Source organism: Schistocerca serialis, chromosome 11, assembly GCF_023864345.2.
Source record: "Schistocerca serialis cubense isolate TAMUIC-IGC-003099 chromosome 11, iqSchSeri2.2, whole genome shotgun sequence".
Lineage (NCBI taxonomy): Eukaryota > Metazoa > Arthropoda > Insecta > Orthoptera > Acrididae > Schistocerca > Schistocerca serialis.
The window spans coordinates 132,673,081-132,693,262 of NC_064648.1; the positions used below are offsets into that span (position 1 = coordinate 132,673,081).

At 41.7% G+C, this 20,182-nt stretch overlaps 2 protein-coding genes across 3 annotated transcripts in view; one reads left to right on the plus strand and one right to left on the minus strand.

Moving 5' to 3' along the window:
* The window catches only part of LOC126426941 (dephospho-CoA kinase), a 42,744-nt gene extending 39,764 nt beyond the window's left edge, over positions 1-2,980 (minus strand). The window contains exons 1-3 of the mRNA XM_050089046.1: positions 2,509-2,980; positions 2,165-2,368; positions 610-697 (exon numbers count right to left, since the gene is read on the minus strand). Of these exons, the coding sequence (XP_049945003.1) occupies positions 610-697; positions 2,165-2,368; positions 2,509-2,620 (404 nt within the window). The 5' untranslated portion in view covers positions 2,621-2,980. The remainder of the gene's footprint in view (positions 1-609; positions 698-2,164; positions 2,369-2,508) is intronic.
* A 6-nt stretch (positions 2,981-2,986) lies between these two features.
* Positions 2,987-20,182, plus strand: part of LOC126426940 (uncharacterized) — a 90,321-nt gene continuing 73,125 nt past the window's right edge. The window contains exons 1-2 of one of the 2 annotated variants that reach the window (XM_050089044.1): positions 2,987-3,136; positions 9,423-9,613. In XM_050089044.1, the coding sequence (XP_049945001.1) occupies positions 2,996-3,136; positions 9,423-9,613 (332 nt within the window). In that variant the 5' untranslated portion in view covers positions 2,987-2,995. The remainder of the gene's footprint in view (positions 3,137-9,422; positions 9,614-20,182) is intronic. The other variant, XM_050089045.1, reaches the window with a different exon arrangement.

Sequence of the window (20,182 nt, forward strand, 5' to 3'; positions counted from 1 at the left end):
CAAAAATGTGACATTACAGCAGTCATTAACATTGTATCAGTGGTCACAGCTGACAACTCTTGTTGAATGTTCCTCTTGACTCGTGTTAACTACACGGTACTGGTTATGTGCTTACATTGAGCAACTTTGCGAATAATGTAAAGCAGTGTATTAGCAGTTACAACAGTTTAGCTACTGCTCCAGTTTGAAAGTTATTTACTTACAAAATGTGTTTAGAGTAGAAGACAGCACATTACAAAGGAATTGGATAGATGTAACACAGCAATTCCTTTAGGTACAGTTAACTTGCAAATTTGACAATATTTGTCAGTAAGGATACACGAGGTCAACGAGCATAGTGCTTTCAATAGCTATGACATTAAAGTTGACTGCAGCCCCCTTGCATTTAATGTTCGTGTAATAAAAAGCACTAAGCAGAAAAAGATCCATCGGAAGTGGAGGAGTGTGCAAAATAAAGGGACAGGATCATATGTTGAAAAAAATTCAAGTCATTATTCCTGGCAGCAAAAGGGGAATACAAATTAAGCACTGGCAGTACGTAAGGGCCACATCTGCAGGTATTAGTGGCTTCTTTGCTTGAGGGCGCCAGCATACGCGTATAGCTCTCACCAGGTAACGACGATAATCTTGTGCAGGTAGTCAATCATGGTGCCAGCCTCAAACAGCAGTGGGAGGTCCAGCACAATGAACTGGTGACCTGCAAGACCAACATCAGGCAGAGGTTACACAGTGGACCCCCGTATTTTCTTAGCTTATGTGCAATACTCACACACAACATGCACCAAAATACTCAGAATTTCCCATTCCATAATTTAGGTTTTCAAAGTTTACCTTGCACTTTTACTTTTTATCATGAGAACTGCATTAAATATGGTGCAGTTGCAGACATTGAGCTACACTACAAATTGATATGTTTCTACATCCTTTATTCCACGGTCACTTCACGACCGAATCACCATTTTCCAACATAGAGTTTAGGCTATGCTACAGCTCAGTCTGTTACTGCAACCAAGATTTCAGGGGTACCACTGTCATACAATAGCCACAATGTCATATTCCGAAAAGGCTAATACGCATAAGTGAAAAAAAAGCTCTGTCATACAGTTGTAAAACATATATAACAGATGTCAGAAACACACTATATCAGTTCAAAATTATCCGAGTTTCCCATCACCAACATTTCCTCCGAAGTATCTGACTTGCCAGGGTGCAACATACTGAACTTAACAACAAATCTCTCCTTAAAGAGCAATTTCACCGAGACAGCATCTCGGCAAAATGTATATGGAGCTATTTCTAAGCTCATAATATGTTCTGCAATTCTAAATCTGTCTCTGTAGTCACACATTTTATAAATTTGTGGAACTATGGTGTCCAGTTCATCTAGAAATGTGTTCTTTCAATTCTTATATACCTGTAGCTACTGCCTTCTTAGCAATCAATGTCTGAATAGATTACTATTAGAGTATAAACAGAAAGTGACCAGCAGAAGTTATGCCCAAGTCCACCGGGTGCACAGAATAACACTGACATTTGACGTAAGTCCTTGCCCATTTCAGGGCAACTAAAGAAACACTATAAGTCACAGTTTATTTTTTAATTAATAAGATCTGAAAGCAAAACAGCACTAATACCTTCTGATTTAGACTCTTCCAGACTATTAAAGTTCCTGGAGAATCTCTTATGTACATACAGTAGGGCTAACTATGCCAAGCTACAAAATTATTAACAAGTGAGCCATGGACAAGATGTTAAAAATTGAATACTTGAAAAAGGAAAGAAAGAGTTGTATGCCTCACTGACAGTCATCTTTTCTTAGCTGGGCATGAATGAGGAAGGAAATATGCCATGACCTTGAAGAAAATATGACCAAACCTGCCTGAAAGGGTTTAAAGAAACAACCAAAACGCTAGATCAGATTCAGTGGCACAAGATTGGAACCTCACTTCAACTTAAGTACTACAGAGCCACTGCCTTAGCTACTGCACCATGCTTCTTAGTTGTAAACACTAACATCAAAGTTGTGGAGATAGCACATAATGTGCTGAAATATGTGTGTGTGTGTGCAAGAAAAACAAGTCAACAGGTAGGCACTATCTCCAATTCAACCAAAGACTTGAACACAACAAGTGGGTAGCTAAATGTACTAAACAAATGTACATACCTTGAAATAAACATTTAACTGCAGCCCAAAACATTTCCTTGTGAATTTCTGGATGGGTGATTTCATTCAACTGTCTCCTCTTTTCCACATTCTCAAAAATGACTTCACCTAGAGCTTCACGATTCAGTGTGCCATCTGGGTGAAAGACTTCACTTCCAAAAACTGCTTTAATCTTGTGCCACGCTTTTCTTCCCGGCTCCACGACTACACAATGGAAAAAAGGCACAGTAACAATGAACTGTCACTGAAGAAAAGATCCAGTCAAAGGAAATACATAATTATTCAAATGCTAAATATGTGATGCATAAATTTAAGTTTCGATACTAAAAGAACATTATCAACACCTTTTCGTGCCATGACATCAGCATCTATCACAGGGATACCATGTTCAACGAAAACTTGAGCCACTGTCGATTTGCCAGTAGCAATGCCGCCGGTCAGACCTACAATAAACATTTTAGATGATAGCTTAAAACTTGTTACGGTAGATATACGCGCGCTACCGGCGTACTCAAGTTTTTCATGAAGTCCTCTTTCTCGTTTCGCGCAGAGGGCTAGCAGTGCACAAACATCAATCACACCCTAGTTACGCCATAAGCGTGAGGTCGGCAGATATTTTGAATGGGAAACTCCTCGGTCTGACAAGCCAAAAATCGATTTCGTCTTTCGAGGAATTCACACTGGCCGCAGTTTAGAACTGGAACAACTCTATTGCTAATTTAACTGTGTGGTAATTGACCGAAGCCTTGCCAGAGGGAAGAAAATGGTTATTACTAATAATGTTTTCAAGTTGGCTAGGCTGCTACTGTCCTATCTTTCGAATATCAGTGTATGCATCAATTTGTCAATCAGCTGATAGAAACAATGGCGGCTAAGTCGTGGAGCGTGGGAAAATTGCCGCATCATGAGCAACAAGAATTGTGCATGACTAGGCCAAAGTACAGGCAAGGAAGAAAATTCACAGCCGTCAAGGTAGAAGAAGCAATGTGTATCCTATGAAAAAGCTAAATGACGTTTGTTATTGTAATTGTCGTTTGTTGACATTTTGCTGTTATTGTCGTTTCCGTTGAAATACCTTGATTAAGTTTCATTAGCTCATGCAGAAATATTTCTTTATATACACATACTTTACGAGAAGTGTTTTAGTCATTGTCGATCGCAGTTTTTTTAGCGGAGGATGAAGGGAAAGAAGCCAACTAACAATTGTAAAAATGGACTTCTAAACTACACCGCGACTTATGAAGTCTTTAATCATGTTTGCATTCTGTGTGTAAAAGTAACATACATTGATTATGGCGTTAGTTGCCAAGATGTTGGTAAAAGTTACGCAGCGTACAATATTGCTCTGGAATCGTGCCTTTCATCAACTTTTTCTTGGACGTCTTAAGTTTGTACTCACAGCATCTGTTTCCGTGCGGTGGGGGCAGGAATGTCAGAATGATACCAATAACCGGTAAAATGTACATATATACTGCTGAACTTTGAGTTCAATATGACATTGCTCTGATAGGAATAGCAACAAGAGTACAGCAATTACTAAAACAAACATTCAGTATGAGCACTGACCTACAGTCTGTATTCACTAAGAAAAAAGAGAAAGGAATATTATTTCCTAGCTCATGTTATCCACAGGTTTATTCATCCATTTTTAAGCATTTTCCATGGAGTTGTTGCCCTCTGATGGAGGATGCCCTTTTACACACATTGCATAGTAATATATTTTGAATATGTTAAAAGGAATATCAATGGTTTATACTTGACACATGTAATAAACGTTAAATATGAATGCATCATGCAGAATGAATAAAGAAGGATCAGTATGTATGACATAATACACATGTCAAGAAAAACACTTTCACAAGTATAAAGGAGGTATGCTCGACACGTGTTAATCATTAAGTACAGATACATTAAGAAAATAAAACACAACAGTATGACACAATAAGCATTTTAAGAAATGCTCAAATAATACAGTGGTCAGATAGTGGAGCAATTTTAGTAGGTGAGATAGCTGTTATTACATATAGAAGGTTCTTGTTCAAACCACATCTTTGTAATGTTTCTGAAGACAGTCAGTGATAGATTGTGTGCTGTAGTTGGTAACATATTAAATAACTGTATCCTTATGTATGTGTAACTATTTTGGTTTTTTTAGGGCTTGTAACTTGGATGTCAATCATCCACCTTTGGCGTATGTCATACTTATGTGTATTCTCCTGCGTTCCACAGCTTTTATGGTTTTCCTTGGTATGCACCAAGCAGCTAAGAATAAACAGTGATGCAGCTGTCAGTACTTAAAGCTCTTTAAAGTATTCCCCACGTGACATGTGGTTTATTACTCCAGCAATGCATGTAATGGCCTTTTTGTGGCAGTGAAAAATTATTTTCGCTTCAGAGGAATTGTCCCATAGGAACGCTGTGTATGTTAGGTGGTTGTGAATAAAAGCAGATGTTGGAATCCGTTATTATTCTCTGGCTGAAGTTTACTGTGGTTTAATGAGAGAGTTTCACAGCAGACGCATTTCACTGCTATTTATAAAGCACCTTCTGTGGTATTCTTCAAATTGGTTATTACTAATGTCTCTACATTTTGGATTGCTTTAGATTAAAAACATTTTTGTTTATTAAGTTGGTGTGTACTTCACTTACTGTATTTATGCCGTTTGTTTACATATTCTCCAAACTACTGCTTCTTACCTCTGTTAGCTGACATTGGTGTCAAAAGACTGCATTTCATGTACAGACTTGCCAGTTTTTGCCTTTCCGCTGTTTTTATTGTCTGAATTTACATTATTTACGCTTCACCTCACTTTTAATGTGGTAGGGTGTGTGTGTGTGTGTTGTGTGTGTGTGTGTGTGTGTGTGTGTGTGTGTGTGTGTGTGTGTGTGTGTTCATTAATTTGCAGTAACTCCCTCCCCAGCCCTCCTCCCCCTTCCCATCCCCAATCTTCTCCCCCCCCCCCCCCCCAAATCGCCCACACACAAACAAACAAATTATATAGGCCTATTAAAAAAAAGTCTTTCAAAGGTGGCAGTACTCACAATCCAAACAAAAACAAATGAACAGACATAAACACTGTGCTGAGTGAGAACACACGTAACTTCAGTAGGATCTCCAAAAGTGAGGTGAAGAGTAAGTAATACAAATGCGGCATGATAAAGAGTGCAGAAAGGGAAAAACTGTCTAGTGAGTATGTGACACAAAATCTTTTGACATTAACCTCTGCCAACAAAGAGGGATGAAGCAGTGGTTCGCAGAATATATAAACAAGAAGCAGAAACACTGCAAGTAAAATGCACACCAATTTCATAAACAAAAATATTGTATTTAATCTAAAACAACCAAAAATTATGTATCCAGTTTGCAGAATAAAGACGTAGGATACTTTATAAAGAAAAGCGAAGCACATCTGGTATAAAACTCACTTTAATTATAAGGTTGAGAAACCAGTAATAACAGATGGCATAATAAAAGTTCAGCAATCACTTATCAGTCACACAAGAAGAATATTTACAATTCTAGAGTGCTGAAGTTGTAATTCATTTACTGTCAGCCATATAGGAGAAAGTAGTACTACTTTTTTAATGAATCTAGTCACCTAATAATCGTGGTGTGAGAGCTAATGCTGTGAACTGCCAGTGATAACATGCCAATTGATTTCAATAATGAAAGACTTAAGAATACTATCATTATTATCCTCTGCACTGCTACTGACAGAAAAACAAATGAGATGGATCTTTCCTGTTCCTTTTTGTGTTATTGTAGTAAATGGTTGCTTTCAATTATAGTTGTTATTTTGAATGTATGTCTGGCCATTTTTTACGTGTTCTGAAAGTGACAGTTTTGCTTGACCTTCTTTCCTCGCCCAGTCTTTCTGGTAAATAATTATTTCTTTTTGTTGTAAAATTTCCAAAATTTAAGAGGTTTTTATTTAAGCTTTAACTATGGAGAAGCTTTGACACTTATCTGACACACTACATCACGTGTTGAAGCTGACATAAACAGGGGATTCATTGATTTACATGCCACATTAAGTTAATGATGTATTTATTTGTTTTGCACTATTTCCATTTTTGCCTAATAAGTAGAAGATTCATTTGTTGACCACGTTCAGTGCCTAGGTGGTAAAGTTTAAGATTCCAGCTTCAGTTGGTCCTTGGATGTTTTTTCTGTCACTCACATTACTTTTACATGTAGCGATATTTGTTATTATGAGGTAGGAGGAAGGCAACAGCATACCACCTCCAGTAGGATTGTACCTGGTAGATAAAGTGCTCTCTGGTGTTCAAAACAACCTGTGTGTTGATGAACTTATTGTGGTCAGTAGGTCTCGTCCTGGTGGAGAACTTTGAGGGATGTTGAATGAGTCAAGGTATCATAAAAACTGGCCAGGTGCAAGAACAACTCGTGCTCTGAGTATTCTGTACTACAAACTTCATTATGTATATAGCCAAGTTCATATATGCCCAGAATTGAGAATCTTGTCATTTTGTCAGGTGCAAACATGTAACTCTTTTGTATCAGTTGTGAATAAATAGTTGCCACTATTTAAGTTCCAACCCTCATATTTTGTGTGCCACACAGTTCCTCCAGAGATTTTTTATTATTGAAATTATTTTCCTAAAAAAAAGTAATCCAACAGAGGGTTAAGATCAGCCTCTGTCAGTCTCTACATTTATCTGTAAATTAGTCATGTGAGTATTTCACCCTATTACATTTGTAAATTTAGAATTCTAAGGCTCTTGCCCCCTTAGTATGTTTCCTTATGTTTGAGTATGACTCCCTGGCTGAAACGGTACTGTGATTGATAGAAAATAAAGGGAATATTTAGATATTTAGTAGGTCCCCTGACAGCTAGTATGATAAAGGGTCATCTATCTACATCTGCATCTACATTTACACTCGGGAAACCACTGTGAAGTTCATGGCAGAGGGTACATCACATTGTACCAGTTATTAAGGCTTGTTCCCATTCCATTCATATATGAAGCCTGGGAAGAATGATTGTTTGAATGTCTCTGTGTGTGCTGTAATTCTTATTGTCACAATCCCTATGTGACCGATACATAGGTGTTGTTGTATATTCCTAGAGTCATCATTTAAAGCTGGTTCTTGAAACTTTGCTAATAAATTTTCTTGGTATAGTTTACACTATGTGATCAAAAGTATCCAGTCACCTGGCTGAAAATCACTTACAAGTTCGTGGCGCCCTCCATCGGTAATCCTGTAATTCAATATGGTATTGGCCCACCCTTAGCCTTGATGACAGCTTCCACTCTTGCAGGCATACGTTCAGTCAGGTGCTGGAAGGTTTCTAGGGGAATGGCAGCCCATTCTTCACGGAGTGCTGCACTGAGGAGAGGTATCCATGTCAGTCAGTGAGGCCTGGCACTAAGTCGGTGTCCCAAAACATCCCAAAGATGTCCTGTAGGACTCGGGTCAGGACTCTGTGCTGGCCAGTCCATTACAGGGATGTTATTGTCGTGTAACCATTCTGCCACAGACCGTGCATTATGAACAGGTGCTCGATTGTGTTGAAAGATGCAATTGCCGTCCCCGAACTGCTCTACAACAGTGAGAAGCAAAAAGGTGCTTAAAACAGCAATGTAGGCCTGTGCTGTGATAGTGTCCTGCAAAACAACAAGGGATAGAAGCCCCCTCCATGAAAAACATGACCAGACCATAACACCATCACTTCCAAATTTTACTGTTGGCACTACACACGCTGGCAGATGATGCTCACCGTGCATTTGCCATACCCACACCCTGTCATTGGATTGCCACATTGTGTACCGTGATTCGTCACTCCACACAACATTTTTCCACTGTTCAATTGTCCATTGTTTATGCTCCTTACACCAAGAAAGGCGTCGTTTGGCATTTACCAACGTGCTGTGTGGCTTATGAGCAATCGCTCGACCATGAAATCCAAGTTTTCTCACCTCCCGCCTAACTACCATAGTACTTGCAGTGGATCCTCATGCAGTTTGCAATTCCTGTGTGATGGTCTGGATTGATGTCTGACCCCCTTCAACTGTCGGCAGTCTGTCAGCCAACAGATGCAGTTGGCCTGTACGCTTTTGTGCTGTACATGTCCTTTCACGTTTACACTTCACTATCACATTGGAAACAGTGGACGCTGGGATGTTTGGGAGCATGGAGATCTTGCGTACAGACGTATGACACAATTGACACCTAATCACGTGACCACATTCGAAGTCCGCGAGTTCCGCGGTGCACTCCATTCTGCTCTCTCACGATGTCTAATGGCTGCTGAGGTAGCTGATATGGAGTACCTGGCAGTAGGTGCCAGCACAATGCACCTAATATGAAAAATGTATTTTTTTGGGGGATGTCTGGATACTTTTGATCACATAGTGTATGTCCATCTTCAAGAGTCTTTCATTTCAGTTCCTTCAGTACCTGTGTGGAACTCTCCCATGGATTAAACAAACCTGTGACAATTCTTACTGCCCTTGTATGTGTACATTCAGTAACCCTGTTATTCCTATTTGGTACAGGTCCCACACACTCGATCAATATTCTAGAACCGGTTACACGACTGATTTGTAAGCAGCCTCCTTTGTAGACTGATTGTCCTTCCCCACTATTCTACCAATAAACCGAAGTCTACCACCTGCTTTAACCATGGCTGAGCCTATGTGGTCATTCCATATCCCATTCAATATCCCTACAAAGTGCTGCACCCACGTATTTGTGTGAGTTGGCTGATTCCAACGACAACTCATTGATATTGCAGTCAAAGGCTACACTATTTTTTCATTTTGTGAAGTGCAAAATTTTATGTTTGTGAACATTAAGAGCAATTTGCCAATCTCTGCACCACGGTGAAATCTTATCAAGTTCTGATTGAATATTTATGCAGCTTCTTTCAGACAATACTTCATTATAGATAACTGCATTATTTGCAAACAGCCTGATTTTACTATTAATATTCGTGAGAGTTGGATTTCACGTGATTGATGTTTTTTAAATCTATGCTGGTTGTCATTGAGGAGGTCATTCTGTTCAAGATACCTAGTTATGTTCGAGGTCAGAGTACGTTCTAAGATTCTACAACATATTGATGTCAAGGATATTGGACGGACGTTTTGTGGATCACAGATCGTTGCAATTGCTGTTGAGTTTTTAGCCTGAAATGCAGAGATACAATGTGAGATGCATGCGCAGTGCGGAACCAGTTATTGCTGTAATTCTCCTTGACACGTGAGCGGTGCTGTCAGATCGGTCCTGTAGGTTTACACGGTGTCGTCCGAGTCGGCACACCTGCTGATCTTCGGTGTGCCCGCCCTCGGCCTCAGGGACGAGGTGAAGAAGCTGTGCCAGCGTTATGGGGACGTCGCCGCCATCGCGCCGTCACCTCGTGAGGACGACGAGCTCTTCACTGACACCTTCCACGTCCAGTACGTGCGTGTCGTGTCAGCAAGGTATGTGTGGGCGGAAAAAGTGTTATTACTCCCTTTGTCAGAAAAGTTACAGGACAGTTTTAATTTCAAACTTTGTAGTACTAAAAATGAAAAATGTTGTTTTTATATTACCTAGTATGTGTGCGTCCTTGAAATGACCTTCTACATCTACAACTACATATATACTCCACTGGCTTCCAAGTGGTGTGTGGCGGAAGGCACAGTTTGCACCAAAGTCATATTTCCCTCCCGTCTGTTCCACTCGCAAATTGCAAAAATGACTGTCTGAACGCCTCAGTACGAGCTCTAATTTCCCTTATCTTTGAATGGTGATCATTTTGAGATTTGAAAGTTGGTGGTAATAATATCTGCTCTACATCCTCGCCGAAGATCGGATTTTAGTGAGCAGCCCCTTCCACTTAGCGCACTGTCTATCTGCAAGCGTGTCCCATTTCAAACTTTCTATGAGATTTGTAACACTCTCGCGATGGCTAAACGTACCAGTCACGAATCTTGCCGCTCTTCTTTGGACCTTCTCAATCTCTTGAATCGGACCCAACTGGTAAGTGTCCCATACAGACGAACAATAGTCTAAGACTGGATGAACTAACATATTTTAAGCTATTTCCTTTGTTGAAGGACTGCGTCACTTCAGGATTCTACCAATAAACCGCAATCTAGAGTTTGCCTTGCTCTTTACTTGTGTCATCTGATCATTCCATTTGAGATCATTTCGAATAGTCACACCCAGATACTTGACGGATGTTACCACTTCCAAAGACTGGGCATTTATTTTGTACCCGTACATTAATGGGGATTTTCGCCTTGTTATACGCAGTAGGTTCCACTTGCTAATATTGAGAGATAACTGCCAGTCATTACACCACACATTTATTTTTTGCAAATCCTCATTGATTTGTTCACAACTTTCGTGTGATACTACTTTCCTGTTGACTACAGCATTATCGGCAAACAGTCTAATGCCGCTGTCAGTACCATCAACCATATAGTTTATGTAAATCGTTAAAAGCAGCGGGCCTATTACACTGCCCTGGGGCACACCTGACGTTACGCTTGTTTCTGTTGAAGTCATCCTGTTCAAGACGACATACTGCCCCCTGTCTGTTAGAAAACTATCTATCCAACTGCATATGTCATCGGATAGGCCATAAGCGAGCACTTTTTGGAGCAAGTGACAGTGCAAAACTGAGTTGAACGCCTTTCGAAAGTCGAGAAATATGGCATCAACCTGGGAGCCGGTATCTAGAGCTTGTTGTATATCGTGCACAAAGAGGGCCAGCTGTCTCTCGCATGACTGATGTTTCCTAAAACCATGCTGGTTTCTGCATATGAGCTTCTCAGAGTCTAGAAAGGTCATGATGTCTGAACACAAAATATGTTCCATCATTCTACAACAAATCTACGACAGTGAAATTAGCTGGTAATTATGTGCATCCGATTTTCTACTTTTTTTATAGATTGCCATGACCTGGGCTTTCTTCCAATCCCGTGGGACTTTCCACTGTTCCAACGATCTCTGATAGATGACGGATAAGAATGGTGCTATATTTGTAGCATAATCAACATAAAATTTTATGGGGATACCGTCTGGGCCAGATGCCTTCCTGGTGTCTTAGGATCTTAACTGTTTTACAATCCCAGATACACTAAACACAATGTCAACCATCCTTTTGTGTGTTTGAAAACTGAAAGGGGGAATGGTGCTGCGGTCCTCTACCATTAATGAGTTTTTGCAAGCTAGGTTTAGTATTTCAGCCTTCTGTTTATCATCATCATCAGTTATGTTACCTGTACTGTCAGCAAGAGAAGGTAGCGATGTTGAATTATTTGTGGCGATGTTTCCAAGCACTAGATGGCAGGGTTGTGCTGCAAGACACTGTTTGGGTTCTTGATGCATTAGTTATGGTGACACAATGGGGTTGGTTTGGGGGAGAAGAGACCAAACTACGAGGTCATCGGTCTCATCAGATTAGGGAAGGATGGGGAAGGAAGTCGGCCGTGCCCTTTCGAAGGAACCATCCCAGCATTTGCCTGAAGCGATTCAGGGAAATCACGGAAAACCTAAATCAGGATGTCCGGCCGCGGGATTTAACCGTCGTCCTCCCGAATGTGAGTCCAGTGTACTAACAACTGCACCACCTCGCTCGGTAGGTGACACAATGGATGCTGATTGTGAGCAAAGAGTGAACATTAAGTTCTGCATTAAGCTCTGGAAAATCCCTAGTGAAACGTGGATAATGGTTAAGGAAGCATATGCAGGCAAGGCACCTTCAAGAAGTCATGTTCTCGAGTGGCACTAAAGGTTTCATGAAAGCAGAGATTCAGTGCAAGATGTTACCAGAGCTGGTCACCCATATACAGCACATACTGATGGAAAGGCAGTTATTGAAAGAAGACAGTCATGTAACTGTGTGTGTGTATCAAAGGAACTTAATTTGAATTGTGAGAAAATTGTAGAAAGAGGGAAGACAAAGAATTTCCGCTGAACTACTGGATGGAGCCGGATGTCATCCCACGTTTCTGTCAAAGATTATTGTTGTGGGTGAAAGTTGGTGCTACCAGTATGACCCTGACTCGAAGCATCAGAATGCTGAATGGTGGAGTCCTGGATCAGCAGTCTCAAAAAAAACCTTCAAGAACAAAGATAATGTCGACTGCATTTTTTGACAGTAAGGGAATAGTTCACCATGAGTATGTAACTGCAGATCAAACAGTGAACCAAACTTTTTACTTTGAAATTTCAAAACATTTGCAGCAAGCAGTTCAGTATCACCACCCTGCTTTGTGGTAGTCTCGTGACTGATTCAAACTGTGTGACAATGCAGTAACCCATACAGATTTACCTGCCACCGAGTATGTGACCAGACATTCTGTTATTGCCATCCCATGTCCGCCATATTTGCCCAACCACTCGACTTGTGAATTTTTGTTTTTTTGTTTCCTTAGGTGAAAAGATGACTGAAAGGAAAGCTTTATCAAGGTATTGTAGACATCCAACAGGCTGTGACAAATAAGCTTACAGGCATTTCAGTTGAAAATTCCTGCTTTCTTCCAAGACCTCCAGAAACATTGGCAAATGTGTATACACCCACGCTCGTAAATTAAAGAAAATGATGATACATGGTGAAACAACACTCTGGTGGGCAGTTTGCGGGCTTAAATCACCTCGAGGTATGACCGTGCGGTGCATTTGACCTGCGGTCGTCGCACGGTGGCGCTGGCAGCAGTCCACATACGCAGAGGTGTGTTGGTGCATGTCAGAGTATGGTGCAGCGAGTAAGTGTGCAGACGTTTTCAGACGTGCTAATGGTGACTGTGTGTTGAAAATGGAAGTCTTTATTTGCAAGTTCTGCCATATGGTAGGTATGATAGGCAATCATGTCTCTATCAACAAAACTTTCAAGTCCAGGTACGTTAGGAACTCCCGTACCTCCACATACAATGGCTTCAGTGAGCCAACCATTACCATGATCAAAAGTGTCATTAATGTCAATACTAAAATTCAGTCTACAACCACAGAAAACACAAGGTCCATCGACGAGAGCGTGGGCAGCAGCACTCTTCACTGGTATGCGGTTCTTCTTGTCCCCAGCTGTGCATTCCACTGACCCCTGGTCACAGGAGAGCCCGTAAAGCCTGGTGTCAAGAACACAGTACATGGTCGTCGTAACAGTGGTCCCAGGTTATGTTCACGGACGACTCCAGGTATAGTCTGAACAGTGATTCCCACCGGGTTTTCATCAGGAACCAGATACCAACCCCTTAATGTCCTTGAAAGGGACCTGTGTGGAGGTCGTGGTTTGATGGTGTGGGGTGGGATTATGAGTAGTGCACGTACACCCCTGCATGTCTTTGACAGAGGAACTGTAACAGGTCAGGGGTATTGGGATGTTATTGTGCACCAGTATGTCCGCCTTTCCAGGGGTGCAGTGGGTCCCACCTTCCTCCTGATGGATGATAATGCACGGCCTCACTGAGCTGCCATCATGGAGGAGTATCTTGAAACAGAAGATATCTGGCGAATGGAGTGGCTTGCCTCTTCTCCAGACCTAAACCCCACCGAGCACGTCTGGGATGCTCTCGGTCGACGTATCTTTACACGTCTTCAAACCCCTACGACACTTGAGGAGCACCGACAGGCACTGGTGCAAGAATGGGAAGCTATATTCCGGCAGCTGCTCAACCACCTGATCCAGAGTATGCCAACTCGTTGTGCGGCCTGTGTACGTGTGCACGGTGATCATATCCCATATTGATGTCGAGGTACATTCGCAGGAAACAGTGGCGTCTTGCAGCACATTTTTTTTGGGACTTTTTTCTCAGCTTATCACCAATCCGTGGACTTACAGATCTGTGTCGTGTGTGTTCCCTATGTGCGTATGCTATTAGTGCCAGTTTTGTGTAGTGCCACATTGTGTGGCACTACATTCTGCAATTATCCTTAATTTATGAGCATGAGTGTAGGTAGCCGAGGGGACTACTTCGATAGGAGCAAGGATCATTATGTGATGAGTGCAGTTTCCTATTTTTTTTTTTTCTTTTTTTTAAAAAAAAAAAAAGACCTGTCCCCGAATTTTTTTTTATGAAGGGAGTATGATTCGTATGGCTTACATAGTAATTTTTGTATTCGTATTTAAGAACTTTATATATAAATGGTTAAATATAAATAAAAATGCTTAATATAAGAAACAAACAACCAAAAATTTTTATAACTGAATACTTAGGTCTCTTAACAGCTTCACAGGTCTTGGAGTCACCAAATGTGGTTCACTGAATCCACCAGGAAATTTTCTTAACACTCTTCAGTGGGGTGCTGCCCACTTTGCTCGGCAACCTCACAGTCACACATGAGGGCATCTTTGAAACCTCATTCTTAGGAACAGGTACCACGCCTTCCATACCCGGTACAGAATTGATTCAGAACCGTCCATCGTTTCCTCAAAAGACCAAATCGATTCACACGTTTATTAGTATCAGTAATAAGATGAGCAATTGCTAGATGAATTCTGGGTGATCAGCCAAGTGGTGGCATCATCTTGTTACAATATTTCATTGAGTTTTGTACCCATCATCTTCAAGCAAAGTGTCAGTATGCTGTGTTCCACATTCCTATACAGATGCTCGACTGCTGTCCATTTCTGCAGGTGGGCCAGTTACGTGCATTCGGAAGGCAGTACCACGTCGGCAGTGGGGGAAAGTGACGCGACCAGCGGTGGGGGATTCCGATTCTGGCACGGGCATAGAGTCCTAGTTGCCGTCTGGTCTGTCTGTGCATGCCGCCGTCTTCAGACTTGCTTTCTCAGTTGCAGAATCCCACACTGCATTTAGCTGAAGTCCACTATCACAGTGCACAATATTGTTGTGCACACATATTTCCATCGCCTCTTTGACGATAGAGTCCCAGAGACCGTTGATGCAGCACAGCTTCTTTGCTTTTTCAAATCTGAAGTTGTGTCTCACTAATGATATGCTCTGCAGACTTGTTTGTCAGTTCTAGTCATGTGTTCCTGATGTGCTCTGTATGGCACTGTGAGATAAATCTCTGTGTCTGACCGATGTACTACATCCCACATTTGCACTCGATATTGTAGGCACCCGGCGTATGCAGGCATAGCTGACCTTTGGTCAAGTCAAATATGTCCTTAACTTTTCACTTTGTGTGGAAGACTATCCTTATTTGGTGGTTTCTTTAAATATTCTTGCGATCATGGATCTCGATGGACCAGCATAGAGCAAGAACACCCACATTTTATTTTATCTTCTTCTGGTTTGTCCTCCCGCCTCTTTTCTGTACGTGAGGCGCACCTTGTTTGTGTCTCATTGTAGCCATTTTGGCAGAAAGTTTCGCGCAGATGCTGCTATTCCTTGAGTGAGCACTTCCTGTCACGGGTAGCCCTGGTTCTTTGTACGGAGGTGTTTGGTACTGAGCTACATTGCACTGGATGGTGGCAACTCCGAGTATTATGATGTTGTGCATCTTCTTCCTGTAGACTGAGTGTCCCAATGTATTGTCCAGATTTGCCTCGATCAAAATTTCCGAGAAGTGTAGGCATTAGTCCTCTTCTACCTCTATGGTAAACTTGATGCTGACATGTTCAACAATATTTCAGGCTTGCAGCCTGTCATCGTAAACTTCATTGCACGATATTTCGGCTGGAGAACTGCCAGCCATCTTCAGGTGAGCCGAATGAGGACTGATGAAGACGTTCTCCGCTCAGTCTTATATAGTGCACTCATAGTACTGCCACGCATTCGTTGCAGTTGCTGAGATAGAAGGGCCACACCGCCCAGCGACAGCGCCGTCGCTGGTGGAACTGCAATACTCAGCTGCTGTCGGTATTACCACTGGCCACAGCTATCGAAGTCTTCTGGCATCTTCGTCTCGAGCAAATTTTGGAGATGACGGGATTCCATGCGTTATTCAATTGGTAACCGCTGTCACGGTTCATTAGATTTCCCGCAATGCATATTTCAACAGATTCTTTGATAATGGAGTCCAAAAAAGTTGTTGCTGTGGCCAAAATTGAAGTTTTGTCGTACTCCATTGAATGTCCATTAGAAATACAATGTTCCACAACTGCAGACTTACTGGGTTGCAGTAGGCGAGTGCAATGTTGATGTTCTGTACAACGCTCTTCCACTGTACGCGTTGTCTGTCCTATATAGGCCATACCACATTGACACGGTATTTTATAAATTCTCGCCTTCCGCAGTAACAAATCGTCCTTCACTGATCCCCTAAAATTTGAAATCTTGGAAGGTGGACGAAAAACCACTTTCACATGAAAATTATTAAGAATCCTTTCTATCTTGAAGGAGATATTTCCAATGAAGGGAAGAAAAGCTTGGGACTTGGCTGGCGTGGTCTCCTCTTTATCCACTTCCCGGTTCCTGGCTCTAGTTGAGAAGGCACTGTTAATTTGCCGGGTCGAGTATCCGTTGTCTCTGAACACCGCCATGCAGCCACACTACAGAAGTGTCATCTCCATATCACTCGGTCTACAGGAAGAAGCACACGGACCTAAACCTTAATGCTCGGAGTTACCATCATCCAGTGCAGCGTAACTCAATACTAAACCCCTTAGTACAAAGAACCAGGCCCATCTGCAACTAGAAGATCTTGCTACAGGAGTTGCAGCATCTGCGGGAAACTTTCCACAAAAACGGCTTCGAAAAGATGCAAATACAACATGTTGTACATACAGACAAGAGGCTGAAGGAAAAAGCAGAAGAAGACAAAGTAAAACGTGTGGCATTCATGCTGTATGCTGGGCCACTGGCAGCTGAAATGCAGGAATATTTTTAAAAAGCACCAAATAAAGACAGTTTTCCACGTGACATGAAAAGTTGAGGACATACTTGGCTCGACCAGAGATCAGATCTACAGTATCAATGTATCTGACAGTGCTATATGGAGCACATCAGGACCGTACGAATGTTGTTGTTCTTGTGGTCTTCAGTCCTGAGACTGGTTTGATGCAGCTCTCCATGCTGCTCTATCCTGTGCAAGCTTCTTCATCTCCCAGTACCTACTGCAGCCTACATCCTTCTGAATCTGTTTAGTGTATTCATCTCTTGGTCTCCCTCTACAAGTTTTACCCTCCACGCTGCCCTCCAATGCTAAATTTGTGATCCCGTGATGCCTCAGAACATGTCCTACCAACTGGTCCCCTCTTGTCAAGTTGTGACACAAACTCCTCTTCTCCCCAATTGTATTCAATACCTCCTCATTAGTTATGTGATCTACGCACCTTGTCTTCAGCATTCTTCTGTAGCACCACATTTCGAAAGCTTCTATTCTCTTCTTGTCCAAACTAGTTATCGTCCACATTTCACTTCCATACAAGGCTACACTCCATACAAATACTTTCAGAAACGACTTCCTGACACTTAAATTTATACTCGATGTTAACAAATTTCTCTTCTTCAGAAACGCTTTCCTTGCCGTTGCCAGTCTACATCTTATATCCTCTCTACTTCGACCATCATCAGTTATTTTGCTTCCCAAATAGCAAAACTCCTTTACTACTTTAAGTGTCTCATTTCCTAATCTAATTCCCCAGCATCACCCAACTTAATTTGACTACATTCCATTCTCCTCGTTTTGCTTTTGTTGATGTTCATCTTATACCCTCCTTTCAAGACACTGCCCATTCCGTTCAACTGCTCTTCAAAGTCCTTTGCTGTCTCTGACAGAACTACAGTGTCATCGGTGAACCTCAAAATTTTTATTTCTTCTCCATGGATTTTAATTCCTATTCCAAATTTGTCTTTTGTTTCCTTTACTGCTTGCTCAATATAAAGATTGAATAACACCGGGGAGAGGCTACAACCCTGTCTCACTCCCTTCCCAACTACTGCTTCCCTTTCATGCCCCTCGACATTTGTAACTGCCATCTGGTTTCTGTACAAATTGTAAATAGCCTTTCGCTCCCTGTATTTTACCCCTGCCACCTTTAGAATTTGAAAGAGAGTATTCCAGTCAACAATGTAGGAATAGGACAAACAAACAAGTTTGTGGTAGCAGAATGTAGCATCAGTGAGAGATATGCCTTCAAATTTGGGAAAAAAAAGAAAGTATGAAGAAGCTATGCAGTGCTAACTATTTCTGGGACTCAGTTATCAAAGAGGAAATGGAAATAAGTCTGCTCGACAATCTAGTAAATAGCGATAGCAGATTCCAGCTTAGTGCAGCACAGGATTCTGCAGCTGAGAAAGTATGCCAGGAATGCTCTGTTCCAAAGGCAGTGGCATCTGCAGACATATTGTACGGCAACTGGGACCCGACACCCGTGCCAGGGCTACGATCCCCCACTACCGGTTGCTTCGCTTTCCTCCACCGCCTACATGGCACCACCCTCCGGAGACACATCGTTGGCCCACCTGCAGAAGTGTACAGCGGTCGAGCGGCTATATAGGTACGTGGAATACAGCATCCCACCGATTCAGTTGTAGATGACGGGTACAAAACTCAACGAAATGTTGTGAAAAGACAACGCTGCCATTTGACTGATTACCTGAGAAGATTTCATCACTGGAATATGCTGAGAATGCCTGCATTCACCCATTTCCATTTATGGCACACGTCAGATAAAAAAAGGCACATCTTATGTTGACCGGCGTAATTTTCTGGATTTAATGCAGCTGGTAGGTACGGTGTGTTCAAAAAGTCTCTCCGCAGTGCCATACGATTGTTAGCCGAGCGTGCCGTATGCCGCAGTGAATATACCGAAATGAAACTCACTGAAATACAAGTTACTAATTTATTGAATATTCATTTTTACTTACAAATTTTCGCTTCACCTTCCCTGCCTCCTCCAGATTGCTGCTTCTGTTTTGTGTGACAGTTGCATTCCGGTCCGAGCTGCCGGAGATGGCAGCTGTGCGCATTAAGTGCACTTGCTTGTGCGAATAAATGAGTATGTGTTTCTTTTCCTGATGAAGCTTTTAGCTGAAAGCTAATGTATAAGTGCCTTTTTGTTGTGCATGTTTGCAACTTAACATCTCATCTTTATGGTAAGTGGCAATCTGTCTTTTCCTCATATTGTTGATATTCCGGCCTGGAGTTTCCACTGTTCAATTAAAGAAGCTGGTAGAAGATTCTATTGAAAACAATAAATACTTTCTGCAAAAATTTAGAATATGAGGTTCGTGACTAGATTACAACATTTACAAATGGGGAGCATGAAGTAACCTCCCATTGGTATTGCTAGGATTAACCAATACCTGCCACTGGGCAACATGAAATAGAGCAATTCTCGTGAATGTTTGGCCCCCCTGCCACCCCTCACCTAGTGAGCTCTTCCCCTTTGTAAAAATTGCTCAATTTTGTGTTGTCTAGCAATGTGAAAGAGTGGGGATTAAAACAAAAACCTCATGTGTTATTACAATATAGCCTTTCTTCCAGGACTGCTCCTCCAGTAGGATATGCAAAAGAGCTTCTGTGAAGTTTGGAAGGTAGAAGATGACGAGTTGTAGGGACTGACCGAGGGTTGTGCTTGTGTAGCTCAGTTGGTAGGGCACTTGCCTGCAAAGCACTAAGGTCCCAGGTTCAAGTCCTGGTCCAGCACATAGTTTTAATCTACTAGCAAATTTCAAAATGGTGGCGACTGCAGCGGACAGTGAAGGATTCTTTCAAGACACTCACAGCCAGATGGATGCCTAAGATGTAGTGCTGTTGCCAATTTGTTATGTTGTTTTCACCTCAAATTTATTGTACATTTTAAATTTATATGAGGTTTTGGATATGATTATTGATGAGTATGATGATGGTTATATTAATAATGAAATACTGGAAAGTGTGTAAAGGTAACCATTCACTGGATAGGTTAGGCACTTAGCCCCTACCACGTCTGAACATAACTGAGCTTTCAGACAGTGCCGTCTTTTAGTGTTAACTAACAAAAAACACACACAAACTGCCTACACTGTTTCGGCCAACTACCCAATCAGACAAGACAATATAGGTTTTGTGTGTGTGTGTGTGTGTGTGTGTGTGTGTGTGTGTGTGTGTCATTTTGCTCATTACATGGTCCAAAAGTGCTGTTACATACGCAGTGTTGGTTGAGT